Source organism: Heloderma suspectum, chromosome 8 (genome assembly GCF_057233095.1).
Source record: "Heloderma suspectum isolate Gila_16-S chromosome 8, 16-S_ref, whole genome shotgun sequence".
NCBI lineage: Eukaryota > Metazoa > Chordata > Lepidosauria > Squamata > Helodermatidae > Heloderma > Heloderma suspectum.
In genome coordinates, this window is record NC_139465.1 from 25,462,399 (window position 1) to 25,489,938 (window position 27,540).

At 48.0% G+C, this 27,540-nt stretch overlaps 1 protein-coding gene across 2 annotated transcripts; it reads left to right on the top strand.

The window, feature by feature from the left end:
• Positions 1 to 27,118, top strand: NRN1L (neuritin 1 like). Of its 2 annotated transcripts, XR_014784736.1 has the most exons (4): positions 1 to 239; positions 23,681 to 23,846; positions 25,220 to 26,876; positions 26,927 to 27,113. XR_014784736.1 is itself a non-coding variant. In XM_084813216.1 (3 exons), exons 1-3 carry the CDS (start codon positions 185 to 187, stop codon positions 25,503 to 25,505), a joined length of 507 nt encoding a protein of 168 aa, XP_084669342.1. In that variant the 5' UTR covers positions 1 to 184; the 3' UTR covers positions 25,506 to 27,118. The 2 variants fall into 2 exon arrangements, 1 of the variants encoding a protein (XP_084669342.1); XM_084813216.1 differs by having other exon boundaries at positions 25,220 to 27,118.
• The last annotated feature ends 422 nt before the right edge of the window (positions 27,119 to 27,540 follow it).

The following is a 27,540-nucleotide window of genomic DNA, read 5'->3' on the forward strand; positions in this document are numbered from 1 at the left end:
GGGCGGGTTTCCCGCGCCGAGTGGCCGGGCGCGCGGTCCCGCTCCGGAGGCGGGGCCGGGCGGGGCGGAGCCGTGCAGAGGGGGCGGCTCCCGTAGCCGCCGCGCTCTTTTTGCAGCCCTCCCGGTGGCAGCCGGGCTCCGCATTGAGCTGTTGCTGCTGCCGCTGCTGGGCGCGGCGGGCACCATGGGCTGCGGGGCGCTGCTGGGGTCCTTGGCGTTGCTGCTCCCGTTGCATCTGGGTGAGTCCCCGAGGCGCGCCGGGAGGGTGGCCAGCCAGCCAGCCAGCCAGCCAGCAGGCAGGCGTGCACGCATGCATGCATGCAGACGTGCACACGTGTCTGAGCGGGACACGGAAGCGTGCAGCGAGAGGCAGGCGGGCGGGCGGGCGAGCGAGGAGGGTGCCGCCAGAGGAGAGCGGGCGTCCGATCGGAGGACTGCGAGGTCCTTTTGGGACAGGGAGTCCGCCGCCGGCTGAGCTTACCGGGGGGGGGGGGGGGGAGAGGCGCGCGCAAGGGCAGCGCGTGTTTGTGTGTGTATCTGTGTGTGTGCAAATGGAGACTGCAAGCCTGGGGGCGCGGAGTTGAGACCTACCCGGGGTGGGGTGGGGTAGGGGTTGCGATCGAGTAAGCGCGACACGGATCGGGCTGCACGTGTGTAGGAAAACGGCGCGCGCGGGGCAGTGCAGAAGAAGCAGCCCGGCCCGGCGCGCGCGCAAGGCTCCGTGGCTTGGAGATCGCGCAAGGCTCCGAGCGCGTTGCAGCCCGCGTAGGAGGCTGGTCATCCTTAACCATGCTGGTTGGGGCTGATGGCGATTGGAGTCCCCCGACGTCTGCAAGGTCACAGGTCCCCCCCCTCCCGCTTTTAAGCGCCAGCGCGCTTTTCCCGCCGCCTCCGCTCCCTTTCTGCTCGCCTCTCTGCCTGCTGGGAATCTGAGAGAGGTTCGCCCCTTGCAGGGCTTCTCCGAGGCTTGTGCGCGCCTACACCGGAGAACTGCCCCCCCCCCCCCGCTTTCCGATCCTGTCCCTCCAGCCCCAACTTTCACCCCAACCGCACAGGTTGTTTGCCTGCCAGGCCCGCAGTAGCGTGGCGAACTCGGCCGGTTGCTGACCTCGGGCTAATGCGTTTATTGTGGCAGAAGTTTGTCGTGGGCTACAGACAGCCCCCTTTGTCGGATGCAACAGCAGGGGCCTCGCGGCCAGCTCGTTTCGGCAGCCCCCACAGCCCCACTCCCAAGGAGAGCCCAACAATGCGGGCAGCCCGGTCTCCTCTACTCTGGCTGGCAGCCGCTTTCCAAGGTCTCAGGCTGGAGGTCTTCCCCCATCACCTGCCTCCTCTTCCTTTCCACCGGCGATGTCTGCGACTGAACCTTGTATACGCAAAGCATGCGCAGTGCCACCGAGCTGTGGTCCCTCTCCGACGGTCTCTCCCCGGAGGCCGATCCGGAGTAAACAATACAGCCCGAGCCTCAGACGTCGCCTCCTGTTCATATTAATCTAGTGCCAAGAGCGGTGGTGTAGTGGTCAGTTTTGAAGTGCAGGCGCTCATCGTGACAGCCCCGTCACCACGCCCCCGAAGGAGAGTCCAAAATTGCAGGCAGCTGTGCTGATCCATATCAACACACCATTTCTAGCAGTTTTCATGTGCTCGGAGTAGGTCTTTTGCAAAGCAAATGGGTCTTAGCTGCTCATTCAAGACCAGGCCACCATAAAATACTTCGCATTACAACAGGGAAAAATATATAGTTGCTGGGAAAATTCATTTCCCCCCCAGCTACTGTTAAGATCTCAGCTCAGAGGGAACAGGAAAGCCTGAGGGGCAGCAGCCGGGGGGTGGGGGTGGCCAATGACCTCAGCATCCCCTGCTAATCAAAAAGTGCCCGTGAGCCCCGGCTCCACTCCATCACTGTGCAACAGTCTTTGGGCTGTCACCGGGCTCGTCGTTGTTCTTGCTGCAACAGACTAGCATGGTGACCCCACTGGAAATTGAAAACTGTGACAGCTCTTAGCAGTTCCATCCCTGCTGTTACCCTTCTACTGCCTTCTTGCCCAAGCTGTCTGTTTCTGGGTGCCATAGGTGGATCCTGTAACAAAACAGAATAGGTTTAAGGAAAATTAAGAGCGTAAAAAATATGACAGCATTTTAATACTGACATTTCCACAAAACTTAAAACAATTGATTAGCACTCCATCACATATCACATATACGTGGTTATAACACTGACTTCCAAATCAAAAGGTGCCGTACCTCTGTACAGCCTATGTCCCAAACTCATTTCAATCAAACTGACCGTCTTCAGTGAGAGAAATGTGAACAGTCATTACAGCCCTTACTAAAACATGTTTTCATGATGTTAAACTTCCTAAATGGAACCTGTAAAACAAAATACACAAACTTCCTACTGGTATTTCTAACTATGTATATATGATATATTGATGGACTGCTAATCAGTTGTTTTAAATTTTGTGTGAAATGTCAATCTTCATAATAATATTTTGTCATATTTTTTGTTGTTGTTCAGTCGTTCAGTCGTGTCCGACTCTTCGTGACCCCATGGACCATAGCACACCAGGCCTTCCTGTCCTGTGCTCTCTCCCGGAGCGTGCTGAAGTTCATATTCATTGCATCCGTGATGCTATCTAGCCATCTCATCCTCTGCCGTCCCCTTCTCCTTTTGCCTTCAGTCTTTCCCAGCATCAGGGTCTTTCCCAGGGAGTTTTCTCTTCGCATTAGGTGGCCAAAATATTGGAGCTTCAGCTTCATTATCTGTCCTTCCAATGAGCACTCAGGGTTGATTTCCTTTAGGATGGACTGATTTGACCTCCTTGCAGTCCAGGGGACTCGTAAGAGTCTTCTCCAGCACCACAGTTCGAAAGCATCAATTCTTCGGCGCTCAGCCTTCCTTATAGTCCAGCTCTCACAGCCATACATTACTACTGGGAAAACCATAGCTTTGATTAGACGGACCTTTGTCGGCAAGGTGATGTCTCTGCTTCTTACTATGCTGTCTAGGTTGGCCATAGCTTTCCTCCCCAGGAGCAAGCGTCTTTTAATTTCATGGCTACAGTCACCGTCTGCGGTGATCTTGGAGCCCAAGAAAGTAAAATCTGTCACTGCTTCCATTTCTTCCCCTTCTATATGCCAGGAAGTGATGGGGCCAGATGCCATGATCTTAGTTTTTTTAATGTTGAGTTTCAAACCAGCTTTTGCACTCCACTTTCACCCTCAACAAGAGGCTCTTGAGATCCTCTTCGCTTTCTGCCATTAGGGTGGTATCGTCTGCATATCGGAGGTTGTTGATAATTCTCCCAGCAATCTTAATTCCGACCTCTGATTCATCCAACCCGGCATTTCTCATGATGTACTCTGCATATAAGTTAAATAAGCAGGGTGACAATATGCAGCCTTGTCGTACTCCTTTCCCAATTTTGAACCAATCGGTTGTTCCATGTCTGGTTCTTACTGTTGCTTCTTGACCCTCGTACAGGTTTCTCAGGAGACAGGTAAGGTGGTCTGGTACTCCCATCACTTTCAGAATTTGCCACAGTTTGTTGTGATCCACACAATCAAAGGCTTTAGCATAGTCAATGAAGCAGAAATAGACGTTTTTCTGGAATTCTCTTGCTTTCTCCATGATGCAGCGAATGTTGGCGATTTGATCTCTAGTTCCTCTGCCTCTTCGAAACCCAGCTTGTACTTCCGGTAGTTCTCGGTTCGCATACTGCTGAAGCCTAGCTTGTAGGATTTTGAGCATCACCTTGCTGGCATGTGAAATGAGCGCAATTGTGCGGTAGTTTGAACACTCTTTGGCGTTGCCCTTCTTTGGAATTGGAATGTAAACTGACCTTTTCCAGTCTTGTGGCCACTGTTGAGTGTTCATGGATCACTGCCTTGTTGTGGCGAAGGGGCTTGCGTAACTCAGTGAAGCCATAAGCTATGCCGTGCAGGGCCACCCAAGACGGACAGGTCATGGCAGAGAGTTCTGACAAAATGTGGTCCACTGGAGAAGGAAATGGCAACCCACTCCAGTATTCTTGCCAAGAAAACCCCATGGAACGTATCACAAGGCTAAAAGAGATGACGCCGGAAGATGAGCCCCTCAGGTCGGAAGGTGTCCAATATACTACTGGGGAAGAGCAGAGGGTATTTCCAAGTAGCGCCAGAAAGAGTGAAGCGGCTGGGCCAAACCCGAAAGGACACTCAGCTGTGGATGTGTCTGGTGGTGAAAAGAAAATCCGATGCTGTAAAGAACAATATTGTTTAGGAACCTGGAATGTCAGATCAATGAATCAAGGTAAGCTGGAGGTGGTCAAACATGAGATGGCAAGATTGAACATCGACATCTTGGGAATCAGCGAACTAAAATGGACAGGCATGGGCGAATTTAATTCAGGTGACCATCATATCTACTATTGTGGGCAAGAATCCCTTAGAAGAAATGGAGTAGCACTCATAGTCAACAAAAGGGTGGGAAAAGCAGTACTGGGGTACAATCTTAAAAATGATAGAATGATCTCAGTACGAATCCAAGGCAAACCATTCAACATCACAGTAATTCAAGTCTATGCCCCAACCACTGAGGCCGAAGAAGCTGAGGTTGATCGGTTCTATGAAGACCTACAACACCTTCTAGAACTAACACCAAAAAAAGATGTCCTCTTCATCATAGGGGATTGGAATGCTAAAGTAGGAAGTCAAGAAATCACCGGGATAACAGGCAGGCATGGCCTTGGTGTACAAAATGAAGCAGGACAAAAGCTAATAGAGTTTTGCCAAGAGAACATGCTGATCATAGCAAACACTCTTTTCCAACAGCACAAGAGGCGACTCTACACATGGACGTCACCAGATGGTCAATTTCGAAATCAGATTGATTATGTCCTTTGCAGCCAAAGATGGAGAAGCTCCATACAGTCAGTAAAAACAAGACCTGGAGCTGACTGTGGCTCAGATCATGAGCTGCTTCTTGCAAAATTTCGTCTTAAATTGAAGAACGTCGGGAAAACCACTAAACCGTTCAGGTATGACCTAAATCATATCCCTGATGAATATACAGTGGAGGTGAGGAATAGATTTCAGGGATTAGACCTGATAGACAGAGTGCCTGAGGAACTATGGACGGAGGTCCATAACATTGTTCAGGAGGCAGCAACGAAATCCATCCCAAAGAAAAAGAAATGCAAGAAAGCAAAGTGGCTGTCTGAGGAGGCTTTACAAGTAGCTGAGGAAAGAAGGGAAGCGAAAAGCAAGGGAGAAAGGGGAAGATATACCCAACTGAACGCAGAGTTCCAGAGAATAGCAAGGAGAGACAAGAAGGCCTTCTTAAATGAACAATGCAAAGAAATCGAGGAAAACAACAGAATGGGAAAGACTAGAGATCTCGTCAAGAAAATCGGAGATCTCAAGGGAACGTTTTGTGCAAAGACGGGCATGATAAAGGACAAAGAAGGCAGGGACCTAACAGAAGCAGATGAGATTAAGAAGAGGTGGCAAGAATACACAGAAGAACTATACAGGAAAGATCTTAATGTCCCCGATAGCCATGATAGTGCGGTCACTGAACTTGAGCCGGACATCCTAGAGAGTGAAGTCAAGTGGGCCTTAGGAAGCATTAGTAACAACAAAGCTAGCGGAGATGACAGTATTCCAGCCGAGCTGTTTAAAATCCTAAAAGATGATGCTGTTAAAGTGCTGCATTCAATATGTCATATTTTTTACCCCCATAATTTTTCTTAAGCCTGTTCTGTTTAGTTGTGTGTTAGTGATTAAGGACAGAACCGTTCTACCGGTGTTTGATAGGTGTATCCTGTGCCACAGGTTAGATGAGCAAAGTGAAGAGGGTGGGGTCCGGGTTAATATTTTTAACAGATGGTTTAACGTGTTGAATCCTTTCTCCCTCCCCCCCCCTGCCATGTGTATGGCATGATCAGGGTGAAAGGAGAGGGGTGACACAGCCTTCCCCAACCCGGTGCCCTCTATGCTGACTGGGGGATGATGGAAGTTGTAGTCCCAACACATCTAGAAGGCACCAGGTTGGGGAAAACTAAACCAACTGGCATATTGTGGTGTCATTTTTGGTGTGTGTACATCTGCAAGAAACAGTGTGTTGTTGTTAATCTTAATCTGGAACAAGAGGGTGCAATGCTGCCTGTCGTGTGTGCTGGAAACAGGTGCCTAGGGGATTTACCTGTGGAGTTGCAGTTGATCTTTAGCTCTGTTTAGCAATGCCTTTTCAGGCTGATGGAATTCACTCAGTATGGATGAGGAGAACCTTGCTATTTTGGCAATCAGTGGAGCTGGCTTAAAATTATATTTATGTATTACATTTATTTTATTTCAATAGCCCAAGTCCTCAGTTGCAGTGACATTTCCATAAGGAGGGTGGAGATTCACAGCAATGGGTCAAAGGCCTGCTTTTGAATATATTATGTGGGAAGGTATCTTCTTCAGATCAGACCTACTTCTCCATCAAGCTCTCTGTTCATTATTTGTTTGCTACATTTCCATCACATCCTTCCTCCGATGCTTGTCTTCCTCCACATTTTATGTTCACGACAACCCTGTGACTTAGGTGAGGCTGAGAGGTAGGCAAGCCTTATGGCTGAGTGGGGTTTCGAACTCGAGGCTCTTCCGAATCTGACATTCTAACCGCTACACCCCAGTGGTATGTGTCTACTCTGACCAGTAGTGGCTCTCCAGCATCCCAGTAGAGGCCTTCCTCTTTCCCAGCCTCCCCAGCATGGCCAGAGATGATGGGAGTTGTAGTCTAGCACATCTGGGGGAGGGGTGCAAGGTGGAGGAGGGGAGGCTGCTCTTTCTTATCACATGTTGCCTGATCGTTTTGGCTGGAGATGCTAGGAACTGAAGTTGGGACATTCTGCATGCAAAACCTGTGATCTGGCGCTGAACGATGGTTCTTCCCCAAATTCAAGCTTTAAATGGCAAGATGGGCTCATTTAAGAGCATCTCATGTAGCTAGTGCTTGATGTCTTGTAATAACCAGAAATAGAGGTCCTGCTGAGGAATAAGCACATTTGCCTGTGAACTCAAATACCGGGCAGAAATTATCCTTGTATCCAAGAGGGGTGGGCCTCTTGTCTTCTGCCACAGTCCCCCCCCCCCAGCCTTTTTTGGCATTGCTCTCTTTGGGTGTGTACTGTACCAGCTCCCCATTTCACACATTGATGGCACCATGTGATAGGTGCAATTATTATCTCATTAAGCATCACTTCTGAATCTCCTCATAGCTTGGAATAGGAGCATAAAACAAAACCAGCCATGCTGGTCCTTCAGAAAAATGCGAAAATCCATGGTCAAATCTTTATTGGGACCAACCAAAAATGCACAAAATTGTGGGAAAACTTTCAAGGTCTCCAGATCTCTTAATCAGGCTAGATGTTACAAAAAGGTGGGGGCGGAGAGAAAAGATGGATTTGATGCTGAAGTCACAGGAACATTGGAAGCTGCCTTATGCCTTACCATTAGTCCGTCTATCCTAGTATTGTCAGCACTGACTGGCAGCAGCTCTCCAGGGTTTCTGGCAGTATTCTTTCCTAGCCTTACCTGGGGATTGAACCCAGAGCCTTCTGCATGCAAAGCAGGTGCTTTACCTCTGAGCTATGACAGTCTCTCATGAAGTCTGCACGATCAGAGCCTTAAGATGGAATGGAGGAAGAGGCTCAGACTTAAACGAATTAGGTTCTGTAAGGTGTCGTGCAAGTTTCAGATCACACCTAGGACTGTTGGGACAAACAAACATAATGGCTGATTTCCCCTGCCCGCATACACTCATGCATTTTTGAAAATATAAAATCTAGTCGGATTTGTCTCTAGCGGTAAGCAAAATGCACAGGTTCCTTAGTAGATGGAGAACAAAAGTAAGGAAAGCATAGCAGTTTTTCATAACAGCAAAGCTGGAGATGGATTCTGGGTATTAAGCAAGGTTTTAAAGAAAAGTAAACAGAAGCTAACCTGGGTGGTGTTACCTAGGGGACAGAGGGAAGATAACCCACAATGGCTGCAGTTCTCTGAGGCTAGGAGTGTGGTATTTTGTTTCAAGTAACTAGAAATGACTTCATCTAAACCTGTTTAGGATTGAGGTCCCAGACTTACATCTGCTACTATGCTACCGCCAGCATCAGAGGAACTATGCGTACGTACACCAGTTGCTGGGGAACATGGGCGGGAGGGTGCTGCTGTACTCATGTCTTGCTTGTGGGTTTCCCATGGGCAGCTGGTTGGCCCTGTGTGAACAGAATGCTAGACTAGATGGACCCTTGCTTTGACACAGCATGGCTCTTCTTATGTTCTTATGGCAATGATTGCTCTGGATTTCAGAAAGGTTTCTTCCAGCTAAGGCTGAGAAAAAACCAGGCAGTTGTGAAAGAAAAAGGATACACATTTTCTTTTGTGCCCATGGTGAGGTGGTAACTGGTTCACACGTGCACCAACATCACTTGATTACCCCATGCTTGATTACTGTCCTCTGAACATGAGAACTGTTTCCATTAAAAAGTGGTGTACACAATGGCCCACGGAATCATGTGTAAGTCCTAGTTGTGATCAACCCTGCGGATGGCTGATTCACACATGCAAATAATCGCTTGACATGACAGTTGGTGAATGATGAACAATGCATGTGTGAACCAGCCCTGGATTCTTGAAGGTTGTGGGATTAAATGTCATGCTGGATGGTATCTCTAGTATCTCTAGTAGGTCCTTGACCCACTAGTCTTGGCGGATAGGCACAGAGCTCACAATTGCTTCATCATGTACCATAAGTCCCAGAAACTGATATAATCATGATTTTGATGATAATGGGCATAATTTGAAGACCCTTTGAATGCAGTAGATGTTGAGCCAGATAACACTTATTTGGTAATGCCATGTTGAGTTCAGCATATTGTGTGGCGGTAGGGCGTAGGCCTATATGCTTTGGAAACAGTTGTTGGCATGATAACGTGTGACAAGCCCTCATTCTACCTGTTGTGTTCATTGGGGATAGAGGGAACTGCTAAAATTATTTGGGGAGAGGAGAAAAATACCCTTTCTCCAGCTTGTCAGATAAACTGAGGGAGTAGGTGAGATAAGATTGGGCAACAATATATTTTGAGATCAGACTTCAGATTTTTGAGGCTATTCATATTAGACTTGTCCCTTTGGAGCCAAGCAAAGATAATTTTATTTCCCTGAGCTTTTTAGATGCAATTTTTATCCTGCTGACTATCTTATGCTGCTTTAATACTTTTGTGGGTTTTAAGATTATTTTAGGGTTTGTATTTACATTGTAACTATTCTTCTTGTAAACCACCCTGGGAATATGATTGAAAGAGTACTAAAATATGTATAATCTACACAATAGGATGCTGCAAGATGAGTCTTTTAATGTGAAATCACCCTGCCACATTCATGGGTTTTACAGAAGATCCAGATACTGCCATCTTCCATTTGTAACCCTCCCATGTTTTCTCACCACTTCTTCCGCCTTTTTTTCTTGTCACAGAAGATCCATTATTGGAGGGAAAGATGGAAAAGCTGAACTAATCTTTTGATTGGTAGCATCAGGAACTGTCCTTCTCTGGAAGTACCCTATACATGATCATTTCGCCAGTGTCTTAGGTTTTCCCTCTCAACAATTGCGAAGTGTTTTTGTTGTTTGAACAAAAGCCAAGATGCTTTGATTCTAACAAAAAGAATAATGGACTGGAAAAAGGCTGCCGTGGGGTGGGTCATATTGTCTTGAGCTTGATTCCATGGTAGAATTAGCATTGGGGCTGTTTGCACGTAACAGTAGCAAATTGTGGGTTAAATAACCCATGATTTGCTGCAGGCCATGCTGTGTGCATTCCATAGCCATTTTGAATATTCAACCCCCGAACGCAGGCTGCTATGTGATGTCCAAACCCAGACATTATAGATTAATCATAGGCTAAGCAACACACAGTCAACCTGACTACTAACTTGAATTGTTGTCGATCACAAGCTGAATATGAGCCAACAATGTGATGTGGCTGCAAAAAAGGCAAATGCTATTTTGGGCTGCATTCATAGAAGCATCGCTTCCAAATCCCGGGAAGTACTAGTTCCCCTCTACTCAGCACTGGTTAGACCTCATCTGGAGTACTGTGTCCAGTTCTGGGCGCCACACTTTAAGAAGGATGCAGACAAGCTGGAGAGGGTTCAGAGGAGGGCAACAAAGATGATCAGGGGACTGGAAACAAAGCCCTATGAAGAGAGACTGAAAGAACTGGGCATGTTTAGCCTTGAGAAGACAAGACTGAGGGGAGATATGATAGCACTCTTCAAGTCCTTGAAAGGTTGTCACAGAGAGAAAGGCCAGGATCTCTTCTGGATCATCCCAGAGTGCAGGACACGGAATAATGGGCTCAAGTTACAGGAAACCAGATTCCGGCTGAACATCAGGAAAAACATCAGGAAAAACTGTTAGAGGAATACGACAATGGAACCAATTCCCTACGGAGGTGGTGGGCTCTCCCACATTGGAGGCATTCAAGACGAGACTGGACAGCCATCTGTCAGGGATGCTCTGACTTGGATTCCTGCATTGAGTAGGCCATCGGTTGGACTCGATGGCCTTGTAGGCCCCTTCCGACCCTACTATTCTATGATTCTATGATCTACATAGGAGTGGGGGCTTGTCATTGAATTTCTTCACTCATCTTTTATACATTATATTTATTTTGGAAATATTTTGTATTTGCAAATATAACAAGAACAGCAACAACAAAAGAAAGGGGGAGTCACAAAAAAGAAAAGAAAAAAAGAACATATTTAAAACATAGCCGTATACAATCATAGAGTCATGGGGTTGGAAGGGGCCTGTGGGACCATTGAGTCCGACCCCCTGCTCAGTGCAGGAAGCCTGATTCCCAGGCAGTCTCCCATCCAAGTACTAACCAGAGCTGACCCTGCTTAGCTTCCGAGATCAGACAAGATCAGGCATATCCAGTCCTTTGCTCAGATGAGTTATTCAACAAAGAAAGAAAGAAAGAAAGAAAGAAAGAAAGAAAGAAAGAAAGAAAGAAAAAGAGAAAAGGGTGTGTGTTTGTGTGTGGCAGGGAGGGAGGATTTGACCCTTCTGCCTTGAGTAGAGAAGACTGAGGGGAGATATGATGACGCTCTTCAAGTACTTGAAAGGTTGTCACAGAGAGGAAGGCCAGGATTGCTTCTCGATCATCCCAGAGTGCAGGACACAGAATAATGGGCTCAGGTTAGAGGAAGCCAGATTCTGGCTGAACAGCAGGAAAACTTCCGGACTGTTAGAGCAATATGACAATGGAACCAGTTACCTAGGGAGGTCGTGGGCTCTCCAACACTGGAGGCATCCAAGATGAGGCTGGACAGCCATCTGTCAGGGATGCTCTGACTTAGCTTCCTGCATTGAGCAGGGGGTTGGACTTGATGGTCTTATAGGCCCCTTTTAACCCTACTATTCTATGATTCTATGATTCTAAAGACTGGTTGTTTGGGGAGTGCACTTCTAAGACCTCATGTCTTAAAAGAAGTTTAATATCATGACCATCTGCCATGAGAATCTTTCTGTTTCAGGGGTAGGCAACCTGGTGCTATCCAGAAGTTCTGGACTACAACTTTTGTAAGCACCAGCCAGCATGGCCAAAGGTCAGGGGTTATGGGAGCTGTCGTCCAAAACATCTGGAGGGTACCAGGTTACCTATGCTGCCTCTCTTGGGACTGCCCCATCAGTCTGCTCTCTGTCCTTTATTTGTTCTATATAATATTATTTTATTAATTATTATATAATCACAATAATATTCCACCATTTTTCTTCTTGCAAGGAACCCAAGGTGGCGTACATGGTCCTCCTTCTCTTTGTTTTATCCTCCCAACAACCCTGTAGGGTGGGCTGAGAGTTGGGGACTAGCCCAAAGTCACCCAGTGAGCTTCATGGCTGAATGGGGACTAGAACCCAGATCTCACGAGTCTCAGTCCAACATGCTAACCACTACACCACACTGCTGTATAAATATAGAGACAGCTGTCCCCAAAGATCTTTAATGAGGGTTTCTTTTCTTCCAAGGGTTGCTCAGGAAGTATAATTAATGAATAGGTAGCAACAGAGGAAGAAGTCAACTTGTTGCTGAGATTGCATCCATTACCTCCTTCTACTTTAGCTATTCAAATGTGTGTGGGTTTGTTTGCTTTTTTCCTGGGCTGTTTTGTGCCTGTCTCTTACTGAAAAATAGACCCTTATTTTAAGAGGATAGGAGATCCATAACGTTCTCCCTTCTCCCTGATGCCCACAGAGCCCCCTCTATATATCAATGTGTGTGGTTCAGACCCCAAAGGTAATATATGTCAAACTTCTCTCTCTCTCTCTCTCTCTCTCTCTCACTCTCTCACTCACACACACACACACCCACACACACACCTGTCCCCACTTTTCTTCCTGGACAGAGTATATGTTTATGATGCCCAGGGACTGATATTCTTTTGAAACCTGTTGAATGGCTGCTGTACATATATCCCAGGAGAGAGTCAGTGCCCTGTTCATAGAAGTTTTGCCCATATAGAAGAGCAAGCTGAATACGCATTCCATGCACTGTACTGTTCCAAAAAGTTCTAAAAGATGACATTGTTTGTGTTGGTAGGCAGATGTGTGCATGAATGTGTGTGTGTGTGTGTGTGTGTGAGAGAGAGAGAGAGAGAGAGAGCTGTTGGAGTAATTCTCCAGCAGCAGTGATCTTGATCTTCTGACACTGTGATTCTGCGCTTTTGGGTAGAATGATTCACCTGCCAACAAAGGAGGATGAGGATGTTCTGCAGAGAATTTTTTGTTTGTGTGTATCCACATTTGTGCAGATTTACAAGGAGGGCTTGGAGATGAGTCCCTGAAAGTTTGTTGCCTGTGCAACGTGCGTTCTAGCCTGACTGCCCCCCATTTTCCTGAGTTAGTGGTTTGTGGCACAATGAAAGAAAAGGAGAAGCCATCCAATGCACAGACGTTTCCTACCTCGATGGTGTGGAGGTGCTTCCTTCTTGCTATGACTGATGGGTTGAGCGGCTGTTTACAAGTCCAATCTAACAAAATTAAAAGATTAGAGACAGAGGGGCTGTTCACACAACATGCTAACCCACACTCAGTGGTTGAGTGTGGGTTGTTTGTGGAACTGTGGGTTAGCATGTTGTCTGAACTCAGGACATTTTCTGCATGGTGGCTTGTTAACCTTGCAATGTGGCTTATTTTTCTTGAACAAACCACCTTGAGAGCCCATGGTTTGTTGTTGGGTTGATCAGGATGGTTAACAAGCCACCCTGAGGAAACTGCACGGCATTCAGACAACACGATAACCCACCCTATGGAAAATGCACTGAGTTCCGACAACACGCTAACCTATGGTTCAACAATCAACTCATGGTTCAAAACAATCCACACTCAACCACTGAGTATGGCCTAGCATATTGCATGAACAGCCCCAGACTGAGGAGTGGCAAAGGAGGGGTAGGACCTAGCCCAGGCTGTTGAGATAGCAAGGGTTTCTTCCATGCTTGCAAAACCTGCTTTCCATGCTAGTTATTCAGTCTGTAATTGCCATCCTTTATTCATTGGAGTGGCTGGAGCTGTGACCAGAAGCACTTCACACTGCAACTTTTTGTTGCAGGGCCTCACTTGCCGTTCTAAATTCCGGTTCTGTAGCTGGAATTTTTTCGACACCTGAAAGTTCCATAGGTGCCCATGTCTGCACAGAGCATCCTGTGAATTTCACCCCCTTCCAGCTGCTGAATCAGTTACTCTGGGTGTGTGTGTGTGTGTGATTTTCTCTAGTCTTCCCCTGCACACACACTCTTGGTGCATCTAGTGGGTGGAGCGCTGTCTTCAGAGCTGCAGCCTTTTCTATAAGGTGTGGTTTGCACACATTAGACATCTTCCAGGGATCTTAGTGCAAAATGCTACCACACCTGACGTACCACATTCCGTACTCTGTAGTATATTGCAAGTAACCCTTTTCTTGTTTGGGGGTGAGAAGCAGGAACCCACTGATTATTACCAAATGCCAATTTGTAACCCGGCTTCCAGGCTTCGTACAAAAGGCTTAAATTGTGTCAAATGATCCTCCTCCCCTCCCAGCCTCCAAATGCTTGGTGGATCAAACATAATAATCCCGTGCTAAATGTCAGCCAGAATTCCAAGTTCTGAGACTACAAACTGTTATGCACTTAAGCACATCTGTATTGTGTATTAAGCACATCTGTATTGTGTATTTATTTGTGTATTGTGCATTTCTGTTGTTTAATTTGTTACACTTTATTCTGGTTTCCTTTTGGAGCGGGGCTGGGGGGGCTCAGATCTAAATTTTGCGTGTAACTTTTGTTGGTACAGAGCTTTGAATTAGGCCTTGGTCCTGTAGGCGATTAATAACAACTACAGGTGCAGTGCAGATCCATTCAGATTTGCAACTGACTTTAATCTAATCGGCAGTGGGTTGCTAAGTCCCACTTCTTGCTTACTGGAAACTCCAAGCCAATCCTCTTTTTGCAAACAGAGCCCGCATATTTTCAGTAGCTACTTGACATGGGTAGCAGTGGGCATGTTACTTGAGCTTTCCAAGATAAGAGGTCCCAACAGACCCAGACCCAGATATTTTGGTATCTGAGATGGAAAGTCCCATGACCCCCCACCCCCCAGATTAACACAGGACACAGCCCATTTGGACGTTCTCCTGGTGCACACGCTTCAGTGCAATAAATGGACCACCATTCTGCTTTCATGCGACTCCTGTTGATTATTGAAACAGGCTTTGCTCAGCAGAACATCCCATCAGATTGCAACACATGTCAAATTTGCCTCTCCTGTAGTGCCACCCCAAATCTGCCACCCAAGGCAGCTCCTTCAGTTTGCTTCAGGACAGTGCCCACTTCTGGGTTCCAAACAAGTGTTTTATTGCATCAGGTCCTATTTCCACTGGAATATGTAGGCTTTTTGAGCTACATAGAGTTCTTCATCGGGAAGAACGGAGGGTGGGGTGGATAGTACCTATGAAGCTGCCTTTTTACAAAGCCATGCGACTGATCCACCAAGCTAGCCTACAGGCTATAGCTCATTGGAGGAGCACCTGTTTTGGATGCAGGAGGGCCCAGGTTCAAAAGGATCAGGTCTCAGTCGATGAGGGAGACCTTTTCCATTTTATTGTATTTGTATTATTGCCGTTGGATGCCTTATTGTTACATTTCTGTACCACCCAAAAGCTGAAACTCTGACCAGTTCACAACAATTTAAACCACAAAATACAACATGGAATACAATATAAAACTAAACAGTTTAAAACTGCAGTATAAAAGCAAAACCAAAGCAAAACCTAGCAGCAATGCAAAGATTTAAAATACAATAACACATTTAAAACAACAGCATCATTTGATGGAAAAGCAGAATATAAACGTGATAAACAGACACATTTAAAAACAGCCCTGGCATTGCTTAAGTAACATCTGGAGCAGAATGAAACCCTATGGTCTCAGTTTTGGGCAAGGGTGAATTTCTGCATAAATTGTATTTCAGTGGTTCCAGGACACACAGCATTCCTCTGGTATAGCATTCCCTCCCCACCCCACTTGCCCCCCTCCCATTTTCTTTCCCTGCTGTTGGAACCTGTCTCAGGGCTCAGTGGTAGATTACCTGCTTCGCCTGCAGAGGGTCCCAGGTTCGATCCCAGACAATCCCATTAAAATCCCATTAAAAAGTCTGGATATCAGGTGATGGACTGTGAAACAGTGGAGAGCCATTGCCAGTCAAGAGTGGACCATCTTGGGTTGGTGCACAAATGGACTGACCTGAAAAAAGGCAGATCCTGACATTCCTAGCCCAATTCTCTCTACTTTGACTGGCAGTGGACTCCAGGGTCATGGGACCAAGCCTTTGCCAGTTGTGCTACCTGAAAGAGCTTCTGACAAGAGATGCTTCATCTCGCAACCGTTGTATGCAAAGCATACGTCTACCAGTGAGCTATGGGGGAACCCACACAGACATACACACAAAATTTTTAAAAAGAGTCACACCCCTCCCCCAAGATCAATGTCTCACGTGACAGACTTGGTGGGAGCCGGGGAACGACTAGAACCCATCTCCTCACCCCACAGAGCAGGTCCTGAATAACACAGCCACAGGAGTAAAATAACAATAATTGTAGCCTGCCCCATTGTGAAGGCTCCAGGAAAGTAACAATTTATTTAGTTAATATATAAGCAGTCACAAAAGCCCCTCTACCATCAGCTTAAATGTTGACCCCCCCCCCCCCGGCCAGGAAAAGAAAAAGACAAAGTTCTGGTGGTGGCAAACATCAGGTTTGTGGGATCTACTTAGTGTTATTTTCCTAGTACCCTGGGATCCACCAGTCAGAACCTGATGGAAAAGACATGCACATTGAATTAAAGAATTCTGAGCCCTGGAATTTGTTTGGAGTACCAAAACAGAACTGAGTCCACAGTCCTTGGTTCTACACAAAAATCCTCTCCTAGCCATCCCACCCCTTTATCATTTCAGCAGTATAATTTAGGGCAGGAGGGGAAATCATTCTGTTGCTGTTACTGCTAAATCATTGGGAGTCAGAAATCTTTGCTGATCTACTGCAATTCAACCAGCATTCTATCAGTAGATCGAGATCTGCTTTCTGCCTATCCCTGCCCTAGAGGGTAGGACATTCTTCATTGTGGGGCAGCCTTGCCCTTCCCATTGCCTTGCTGAGCTGCTGTTCAAGGGCACTCTCAGTTTGTTATAGAAATCACAGTGAAGGGGAGAATCAGTCTGCCAGCTCACACCCAACCCAGCCATTCTGGACTTTATGGGTCCAAAGCTTGCAGCTGAGTTTTGCACAGAAATTAATATGTAGCCAGTGCGGGTGGTATTTGTGGCTTATGCTCAGCTGTTCAGAAATCAAGGTAGGCTATGTGTGCAGATATATTCAGCAATATTTTAAGAGCACCGTCAGCTACTCCCTCCTCACCCACCCCCACCAAAATTTCCATTTACTTTAGAGGAGCTGGATCACTTAACACTTGTTAGGGACCATAGGAACAGGGCCGGCCCTACCATTAGGCAGAGTGAGGCAGTTGCCTAAGGAGGTGGATGCTGGGAGGTGGCAGCAAGGTGTTGGAAGAGAGAGCTGAGTGCCAAGCAGCCTGCCCTGGGCCCCCTAAGCTAACCTGTTGCCTTCAGGTGCAGCGAAGGACGTTTTTCCATGCTCAGTGTTGAGGAAACAGTCCATTGGCTTTGTACATGGAACAGGAGATGGCGCCGTCTTGTTCTTGGCCTCGGGCAGCAAAATATCTTGGGCCGGCCCTGCATAGGAAGCTGCCTTATTTAGACCTAATCTTTTAAACTGGAGAGATACCAGACCTTAAACCTGGGACTCTTGGCATGTGAAGCATCTGCTCTGCCCCTGAGCTATGGTCTCTCTCTGGCTGGCAGAACTTACATATTTCTGTAATATCCAAGAACCTGAAGTTCTCTGCCTCCCAGACCAGTTTCCAGAGAACGGCATAACTAGTTCTGCACACCTCAGGAGGCTTTGGGCTTGTGCATCTTGGAACAGCGGTTCCTGAAGCTGCCTAACAGATTGCTTTTGAAAGTCAAAAGTGGTTTGTGATACGCCATGGGGCATCTGCTGTCTAGAGGGCTCAGGAATTAGGAATTGCCCTAGACACAGAAGCACAAGTCCAAAACATGTTCATAACCCCAATATTCTTTTTTATATTCCCTCTAGGTCAGGCTTCCCTAACCTTGTGCCCTCCAGATGTTTTGTATTTCAACTTCCTTAATCCCTGACCATTGGCCATGCTGGTTGGGGCTTATGGGAGTTGTAGTCCAAAACAACTAACGGGAAGACTGATCTAGGTTATGAATGAGAACTCTAAGTCTCTCTTTGTCCAATTTTTAACATAATTTCTTATGTAAATTATTTGTGGGTGGGTTTCTAAAATAATAGAAATGTAACAATCGCAGGGGTACGGTGAAGTGTTACAGTAACTGGGGAACAGGTTACAGAACACAAGCGAGAAGGAATAGATGTGGGGAGGAAAAGAATGTACGTACAGTAAAGACTCCTTTTTAACATTTCTTTTAAAGATGTCATCTGGGCTTTTGTTTGTCCAGCAACAATGGCCTGACAGGTAGGCACTTGCCAAGACCCTCATCCCAGCAGGGGCCCCATTGCAGAGTCCTTGGGTCCTTCTTCTCACTGTCACTACTGCATTGCCTGCCCTCTCCAAGAGTGCAAGTGGTTTCAAGAACAAAGAGAAGGGGAAACAGCCTCCTGTTGTCTTGACTTCTCCCTTCTGGGCAGCGGTAAAGATAGGCCCAGAAAGAGCAGGCAACCAAATGAGCAGTGGTGACAGTGGGAAGGGAATGGGGCCCATTCAGGCAAGGTGCCTCACTGAAGGCATTTTGCCCAAGGGCCCCCCAGAATGCAAAGTGACACTGGTAGGAATGCTATTTCAACCTAGTGGATGTAGAGCAGTGGAGGCTGGTGGCTCCGATGTCAGTGGGGCGGTGAATCCACTCCGGGTTTCAGTCAGAACTCTAAAGGAGCTATCCAAGATGTGGAAGCACCTTGAGTTCTGACTGAAACCTGGAGCGGATTCACTGTCCCGCTGATATCAAAGTCACCAGCCCCCAGTGATGTAGAGGGAGACATTCCTTTAAATAAATACATACACACACACACACACACACACAAATGCGGAGTCCCTGAGGGTGACTTTCATTTGATTAATTCTAATCTCATGGTGAGATGGGCTTGGGCTGACATATGGCCTGCCACCTGCGGGTGCTAGACTTCCCATCCTGGGCTGGTGGTTTGCCCTGGGTGACCCAGCAAGGTTGCTGCAGAGCCTCTGACAAGGTTACTCTACAATAAATATGGGTGACAAATAGCTCTCCACTGCTTGCACACTCTGGGGCAGTTTGGTGTGACTTGTGGGGTTGCAGCCTGTGTTAGTCCTCCTCAGAGTAGGCCCATTGACATGACCAGGCCTTGTGTCCCATTCATTTCAATGGGTCTTCTCTGAGTAGGACTAACACAGGATACAACTGGTGGTCTCTTGTTAGAAACAGGAGCATCAGAAATGACAGTCTTCTAGCCCTCATTATTGTGGAGGTAAAGATACAATGGCAAAAACATTAAAAGGATCAGAAACGAGAGCATGCATGTTATGGTAATTATACATAGCTAAAATACGCCAGTCCCATCCCTTGGGTTCACGCTGCATTTCCCATGTGGCCTCTGTGACTTGGCCTAGAATGTTCCTTCCTGTCCTTGAGCAAGAACCTATGCTAGGACTGCCCCAGGGATGGCAAATCATCCCCGCTCTGATTACAGCCAACTGGAATACTTTCCACGTGAGTTGCGGCCATCAGGGGCCGAGCAGGGGCGGACTATGTAGAGTAACGATGCGGGGAGCCACTATGGAGTGATTCTAGCCCAGTTTCTTGTTTTGCTCGTAAACTTGCTACCTTTGGGGAGAGTTTTTTGCACATTGGTGTGGTTGCTTCTCGAGGCATTCTTAGGGAGGAAGTGGCAGTTCTAACCACACTGGTGATGTGAGATGAGTCCAGTGTATGGTGCCTTTAGGGATCGACACACAGCTGTGATGTAAGAACTAGTGAAAGGCCCATAAAACATAGCCTCACTCTTTTGCATCAAGTAAGGCAGCCTTCCTCGACCTGGTGCCCTCCAGATGTGGTTAGTGTGTTGAACTGAGACTTGGGAGATCTGGGTTCTAGTCCCCATTCGGCCATGAAGCTCACTGGGTGACTTCGGGCCAGTCACTGGCTTATCCTACCCTACAGGGTTGTTGTGAGGATAAAATGGAGAGGAGGAGCATGTAAGCCGCCTTGGGTTCCTTGCAAGAGGAAGAAAGCCGGGATGTAGATGTATAGATGGTCTAGGATGCTGGAGGAATAATCCGCATTGCTCTGGTCGCAGAGCAAGAGAGGGAGATGGAGGTAAGCATGTGGGTGGGCGCGCCTTTTCAGCTTTCAGTGTGCCACAAATGACTGGCATGCCCCACATGGGCAGGCAAGGTGTATAAGGAAATTATTGTGGGCTGGTGACTTGTGCAGAATTATTTGCAAGGCAGCAGTCTTACACAGTTGTCTGACCCATCTCGAGGGTGGTTCTTCCCTATCCCATTGCCTAGAGCGGTATATAAATCTGAAATTAAAAATAATCAGTATCTTTCACCTGGACTCTGTGACTTGTACACATGCTGCATTCAGGACACTGAATTCACATCCCCAGCTATTGGGGATCCAGTCCCGTCCCCCCCGCTTTTCAGGCTTCATAAGACATTGCCCTGTCCAAACATCTTAAGGACTAGAAACCTCTGTTTTTGTTAATATGAAAGCAGAGTTCTTCAGTTCTTCACCCAGTATGACTGAAGAATAAACACTCCTGTCCTTGAACCTACTAGCCTTCTGTTGTCAGATATCACAGTCTGTTCATTATAGTATGCGCGTGCGCACACATACACATACACACACAAAGTAAAACTTACTCTACACACTGAATTTCTGTTGCTTTGGCACAGAAGAAAGAGAGTGTGTGTGTTTATACTGAAGAGAGTGCATAACCTCAAGCAATACAGTACACCTCAGCTTTGTGTTGCTGTGCAGACGGATCTTGGGAAGTGGGGACAAAAATGAGCCCAGATTGCTGGAGGTCCTGGAAATTATACAAGGCTGATGCTAATGGGCCTGAGCATAATAGCATCCCCACCTCCACTTTGAGACAACATCCCAGGCTGGGCGCATGCTGGCAATTTAATGGCTGCTTAATAACCTAGAACGCTTGGAACCGTATGGTGAGCAGAGGCAGCCTCCCATACACAGGGATTCTGAGGAAATGTTAGGCTTTCCGGAAGATTCTGGGCCAGGGCCACTCTGCCCCCTCGACTGAAGGGCAAGGTGGGAGCTGTCGTCATGCCGAATTTGAGGGATTCAGCCTTCTCCCAGTATAACTGCCTTGGGCTGGTGGCTGAGATGTGGGAGGTGAGAGCCGTTCCAGGGCTTCTTAGTCGGCTTCTTGCAGACTCCCCTGCTAGTTCTGAGGGGATTTCATTATCCCTGGCACTTCGCATCCGGCTTTTCCTCTTCCCACTGGTGTGTTCAGAAGAGCTGGGTGGCTTGGGGATGTGTTTGATCAGACTGAGCTAGGCCAGCTCACTTAAAATATTAATTATTTCCCTCCTTTGCTGACACTGGAACACCCTGTGGCGTTTTCTCTGCCTGCCTTGTGTAGGCGAGCATCAGTCAGGGCTGTGCCTCTCCAGCTGATCCTGGATCAACTCAGGTTTGAGAGAAAGAGAGAGAGCGTATGTGCATCCACACACACAAATGTGCATCTGTGCAAGAGCACTTGCCAGTAATTATGTCAGAATTACTGGTTGCTAGTCCAGTGCGTTTAAACAGGTCTTGGTGCATTATAATGAGGGCAGTCAACTGCTTATTTATTTATTTATAGTGTTTTTATCCTTCCCCTTAGCCAAAAAGGCTCCCAAGGTGGCTTACAAAGAAAAGAAATAAAACAGTCCTTTCCCACAGGCTTATAAACTAAAAGGCATGACACAAAATAAAGGGTGATTGGGAGGGAGGAGGAAAAAAGAAGAGCCAGGCACTCCATTCTTAGTTGCAAAGATCAGCAGCTCATGGACACAGTGGAAGGGTTGCTGCTTCCTCTCCCCCTAGGGTCAATATCCTTGCACACACATTACATGTATGCACACAGGCAAAACATACATGCACGAGCACAGCCCTTTCCCAGCATCCCTCTCAAACACTCATGCACACAGATGCTCATGAGCAGGGTTTTTTTAGTTGATTTGTCATCTGTTTTTGAATTGTTTAATTGATCTAAAAATGTGAGTAGATTTGCCTGTTGCAGAACGATATTACGATACGCATAAGATAAGTGTTGGATGAATGATGCAGAAAAGGGCAACTAAAATGATCAAGGGGCTGGAACATCTCCCATACGAGGGAAGGTTAGAACAGCTGGGATTGTTTAGCTTGGAAAAAAGGAGGGTAAGGGGAGACATGATAGAAGTCTACAAAATTATGCATGGTGTGGAGAATGTGGACAGGGAGACTTTTTTTTCCCTCTCTCAAAACAGTAGAACCCAATGGGGTCATCCCATGCAACTGACTGGTGGGAGATTCAGGACATACACAAGGAAGGACTTCCTCACACAGCGCATAGTCAAACTTTGGAATTCACTCCCACAAGATTTAGTGATGGCCACCAATTTAGATGGCTTTAAAAGGGGGTTAGACAAATTCCTGGAGGAAAAGGCTATCAGTGGTTACTAGTCTTGATGGCTATGTGCTATCTCCAGTTCCAGAGGCAGTGAGCCTATGTGCACCAGTTGCTGGGGAACATGGGTGGGAGGGTGCTGTTGTGCTCGTCTCCTGCTTGTGGGTTCCTGGTTGACAGCTGGTTGGCCGCTGTGTGAACAGAATGCTGGACTAGATGGGCCCTTGCTCTGATCCAGCAGGGCTCTTCTTATGTTCAGTTAACCACCCCTTGTTAGAATCCATGATCTTTAGCATTTGCTTCTTCATTCCCTACTGCAAAACCTATGTATATTTTATTGTTTCTTACATGTATATCCCCTCCTCCCCTCCAGGGAGTCCAGGGTGGCGACATAGTTCTCCTTGCTCCATTTTTTCCTCAAAGCAACCCTGTGAGGTAGGTTATTCGAAGTTGGAATGATGGGCCCTAGGACACTGATTCAGCTTCATGGCTGAGTGGAGATTCAAACCTGGGTCTCACCGTTCCTGGTCCAACTTTCTAACCACTACACCATCCTGGCTTTCTGATGTTATGAATTAGGGGTGGGCAGACTTCAGGCTTGTGAGATCGACTTTGTTTCATTGCTTGTAACTAAAAAAACCCCCTCTGAGATCCACCAACTGGAACCTGGTGCAAAAACCCCTGCACTTGGAATTAAAGAATTCTGAGCCTAGGAAATAGTTTTTACTACCAGAACTGAACAAAGTTCATAACCCCTCCACAAAACAAACCAGTCCTAGTTGCTCCCTCCTCCCCAAGCTTTCTTTATTTCAAGTGATGGCGGGGGGGGGGGGGATTTGAGTCATTTTGTTGTTCTTGCCGTTGACAAACAATTGAGAGTCCAGAAATCCTGGCCAATCTACTGGAAATCACTCAGAGACCTACCAGTAGACTCAGTCTGCCCTTCCCTAGTGTACGTGATACACAATGGTACAGTGGAGTCAGGGCTCAAGGGATGCTGCACCAGCACTTTTTTTATTAGCAGGGACACTGATGTCATCTGCTACTCCTCTCAGACTTCCCAGTTCCCCCTGAGCTTAGCTGCAGTTCTCACAGCAGCTGGGGAGAAATGAATTTCCCCAACAACAATATATCCTTTCCTGTTGTAATGCAAAGTCCTTTGGGGCGGCTGGGTCTGGAATGGGCAATTAAGGACCACTGGCGTTGCCAAAGTCCTGCTCTTGGTGGAGATTAAAAGGTCTAGGACTGATTTGTTGATGCGGATCAACAAAGCTGCTGGCATTTTTGGACTCTCCTTGTGGCTGGGGCTATGGGGACCGTCATGATGAGTGTCTGCACTTCAAAACGGACCTCTGCACCACAGATGATGCGAGCTAAGTGTCGCCGTTTTCACCCCCTTGCAGCGCTGTCCGAGGAGCCGGCGAGCGTGGCTGGCCGGAAGTGCAATGCCATCTACAAGGGCTTTGCCAAGTGCCTGATCAACCTCGGGGACAGCATGGCTCAGAGTGTTCAGCAGCCACAGGGCGACGACAGCATCCAGGAGCAGCAGGAGTTGGACACCATCTGCAGGTGAGTACTGAATTCCTTCTCCTGGGTACCTGTAGGCGGGGTGTCCATACTGGCCCACATTAAAGAACCACAGGAACTATTTCTCTCTCTTTCCTAGCCTTCCCAAACTGGGTGTCCTCCAGACGTAATGGACTACAACTCCCATCATTCCTGTGGGGATGATGGTAGCTATAGTCCACCACATCTGGAGGGCACCAGTTTGGGGAAGGATTTGGCCCAGTCTTATCTACTCTGGCAGCGGCTTTCCAAGGTCTCAGGTTGGAGGTCTTCCCCCATCACCTGCCTCCTCTTCCTTTTCACTGGAGATGTCTGGGATTCATCCCGGGGCCTTGTGTGCACAAACCATGTGCTCCACCACTGGGCTGTGGTCCCTCTCCAGATGTCCCTCCCCAGAGGCTGAACCTGAGTAAACAGTACAGCTGGACATCTCCTCCTATTCATATGAAACTAGTATCAAGAGCAGTGGTATTGTCAGCAGTGCTGCAGGCGCTCCTTGTGACGGTCCCCGTTGCCATGCCCCCAAGGAGAGTCTAAAATTGCAGGCTGCTCTGTTGATCCATATCGACAAACCCATTCTAGCAGTTTTCATCTGCTAGGAGCAGGTCTTTTGCAACACTAGCGAGTGAGGAAGGGGGTGCGGGGTGGGAACAAGGTGGGACCGGAGTGAGGAAGGGGGTGCTGGTGGGGGACACAAGGTGAGGCCAGAGTGCAAATAGAAAGGGGATCTGGCGAAGGGGGGGTGTAATTCTGGACATAGCCTCTGTCTGGGATACTTCCTATCACAGATAAGATCTTCCGAAAGCAAGGGTATGGGAAGGGATATAAAAAGAGAAAGGGGATGTGATTTGGAGCAGATTCGGAGCGCCATGCTGAAGTCGTTTTACATCACAGTTAATCCGCTAGCTGCACTTTCTCCACTTCCCCATGCAAATGAAGACACCAACACACACACGCCCCATCTCATTTTTCTCTCCTCCTTTTTTTTAAATTGGGGAGGGGATAACAGAGTGCCTAAGCCAAGGGTGCAGAACTGTAGAGCAAGGAGCCAAAGCCGGCTCTCCAGGGATCCTCAAAAAGCCACACCGCTTTCTTCCAACCACCGACTGTTTGGTGGTTTCCCAGCCTTTACGCCATAGGTCGAAATGTCTCTCCTAAGACTTGGTTACCAGCAGCAAAAGCTTAAAACATGCTGGTGTTTTGGCTCTACCCTTTTTGCCTTAGGCCCCTCCCACCGCTTGAATGCAGCCCCCGAGAGCTTCCCTGAAATGGCCTTCGGACCTTGGGCAGAATGTGGTTCTGCATTCCTGGCCTGAACAAAAGGCCCTCTTCTGCTTGTCATAGCAGAGTCCTCACCCGGTTCTCCCTTCTTGCAGGTCCTGGGATGATTTCCACGCCTGCGCCACCCAGGTCTTGTCCAGCTGCCCCGAGGAGGCAGCCAACATCTGGGAGTCGCTTCGACAAGAGTCCAGGAAGATCCAGTTCCAAGGAAACCTGCATGACCTCTGCAGCTCGCGCACCCAGCTGGCGGGCAATGGCCGGGCGTCGGATGTGGATGAAACCAACAAGGAGACCTTGCGGGGCACAGCCTGGCTTCTCTGGCCCAGCCTCATGGGCAGCCTGACTCTCGTGGCTCTTGCGGTCTGGGTACCCTTGGCCTAGCCTGGGAGCAGGGGGGAGGCCTCCCTCCCCTACTGTCCACTCCAGTGCAGGCTGGTGGCCTAGCGCTGCTCCCTTCAGGGAAACTGAGTCAGGCTCGGCGGATGGCAGCGATGCTTGTGGGGTCTTGGCAATATGGCCTACTGGGTAGAAGAGGCAGGAGGCCGTGGGCTTCCCTGCCTTCTACCTGCCCTGCTCAGAGAAGCCAGGTTGTGCTAAAGGTGCTGCTCCGGTCCCTACGCGCCCTCATCTCACCTTCCGGCCCCTTCCAGCTGCTCCAGCGCCCCGCCCTGTCCCTCCGTCTCTCGCTTTCTGGGCCCTCCTCCTCCGTCCTTTACTGCCCAGGAGACCCTGCCCCAGATTACGGCCTCAAAGGTGCCATCTTCCCCCAGCCCCGATTTCAGTAAGAGTATTGGTGACCAACAGTTGCTTCCAGCATCTTTGCTGGGGGCTGATACTCCGGAGGGAGCCTGAGACGGTGGGTGTGGAGGTGAAATGGCGTCAACAGTCTCAGACTGAAGGACCCTTCCTCCATCCAGCAATGCTGCTATGTAGGAGATGAGGTGCCAGCACAGATGCCCCTGATGAGCTCCAGCACTTATGGGAATCCTTCACTAGCTGTTGCACACCCATATATATCTATTTGGCAATTGCATATACTTCTTTTCCACCCTACCTTCAATGGCTGGATTCACACAACATGCTACCCCACGCTCAGTAGTTGAACCGTGGGTTATTACTGAGCCATGGGTTATTACTGAACCAGGGGCTATCATGTTGTGTGAACGCAGCATGTTTTCTGCAGGGTGGCTTGTCAACCATGCAGTGTGGCTTATGTTCTTGAGAACTTTGAGAACCGATAGTTTGTTGTTGGGTCGTTCAAGGTGGTAAACAAGCCACCTTGTGGAAAGCGTGCTACGTTCTGACAACATGATAACCCACGGTGCAACCACAACCCACGCTCAACCTACCCTTCGGGCGGATTGCCATCTCTGCTCCCCCCCAGTAGGGTTCTCCCATTTGCTTTTGTTTTTTGCACCTTCAGGACTTGAAGGGCCAGATTTCTCCTGCAGAAGGTGCATTTTTTAAAAAACAAATCCCCACGCCCTTTTCAGGACTGCTCTCTAGCCACTGGATGCGGCTGGCGGGAGGAGCTGACTTGTGCAGCTCAAGACAAGTGGAGAACCCTCTATTTTATTTATTTATTTCATTTCTATACTGCCCGATAGCTGAAGCTCTCTGTCAACTGGGCTGCTGTCTCCTTCTGCCAGTGAGCCTGTGTACGTGCTCTTGCCGTGTGCCAGGCCGTATCCTGTGTGCACTTCTGCAGTCACGGAGATGGGCCAGTCGGGCTGGGTCATGGCCATTTGGCTGGTCGGCATCCTGCCAGGTGCCCCTGGGGGGGGGGCGGAGGGGCTGTTCAGGGGCACCTTCTCAGTGCGGCCCAGTCTTCTTTCAGAAAGCAGCTCTGTTACTGCCACACAAGTATCTGTCAGCTGAGACTTGAATGAGAAACAAGTGAGCAGTGGAAGTCTTAAGTCTCCTGACAACTGGTGTCAGCTGTTCAAATGTATCTCTATATTTCTATTAAAAGGCACTTTTACATTTCGCTTACCTTGTCCTGTGTTGTGCGCTGCAGTTCATACATGGTGCTGCCAGTAGCATTGTTTTTGTTTTTTCTTTTTCCTTGTCATGTCCCTTGATCCTAATTGCACTTCCTTGGGAGCCAGCATTTCCCAAGGAATTAACTGTGTGCAGAGAACTTCGGTGCATGGTTGTCCCACACCTCACAGTGCAAGAGCTGTCTTCCTTGGACATCTATTGTAAAAAAGAAAGAAAAAAATACCCTGTATTACAAAAAATTTTGAACATACAAAAGTTTTGGGATCACAAGCACATCCCCATTCAGTCTATTTCCAATGTTCAGGTTGTGGGTGCCGAAGCCCAAGATTTGCAGGAGTGCAAAAAATCTTAAGGGGGAAAAACCCTAAGGGGGGATCCCAAAAACTTGAGTACTGAGCATGCCATGAAATGCTGG

Coding starts and splice junctions, on each gene's coding strand:
- NRN1L (XM_084813216.1), top strand. CDS start 185: ATGGGCTGCGGGGCGCTGCTGGGGTCCTTGGCGTTGCTGCTCCCGTTG. Junction 240..23,680: donor GCTGCTCCCGTTGCATCTGG/GTGAGTCCCCGA, acceptor ACCCCCTTGCAG/CGCTGTCCGAGGAGCCGGCG. Junction 23,847..25,219: donor GAGTTGGACACCATCTGCAG/GTGAGTACTGAA, acceptor CCCTTCTTGCAG/GTCCTGGGATGATTTCCACG.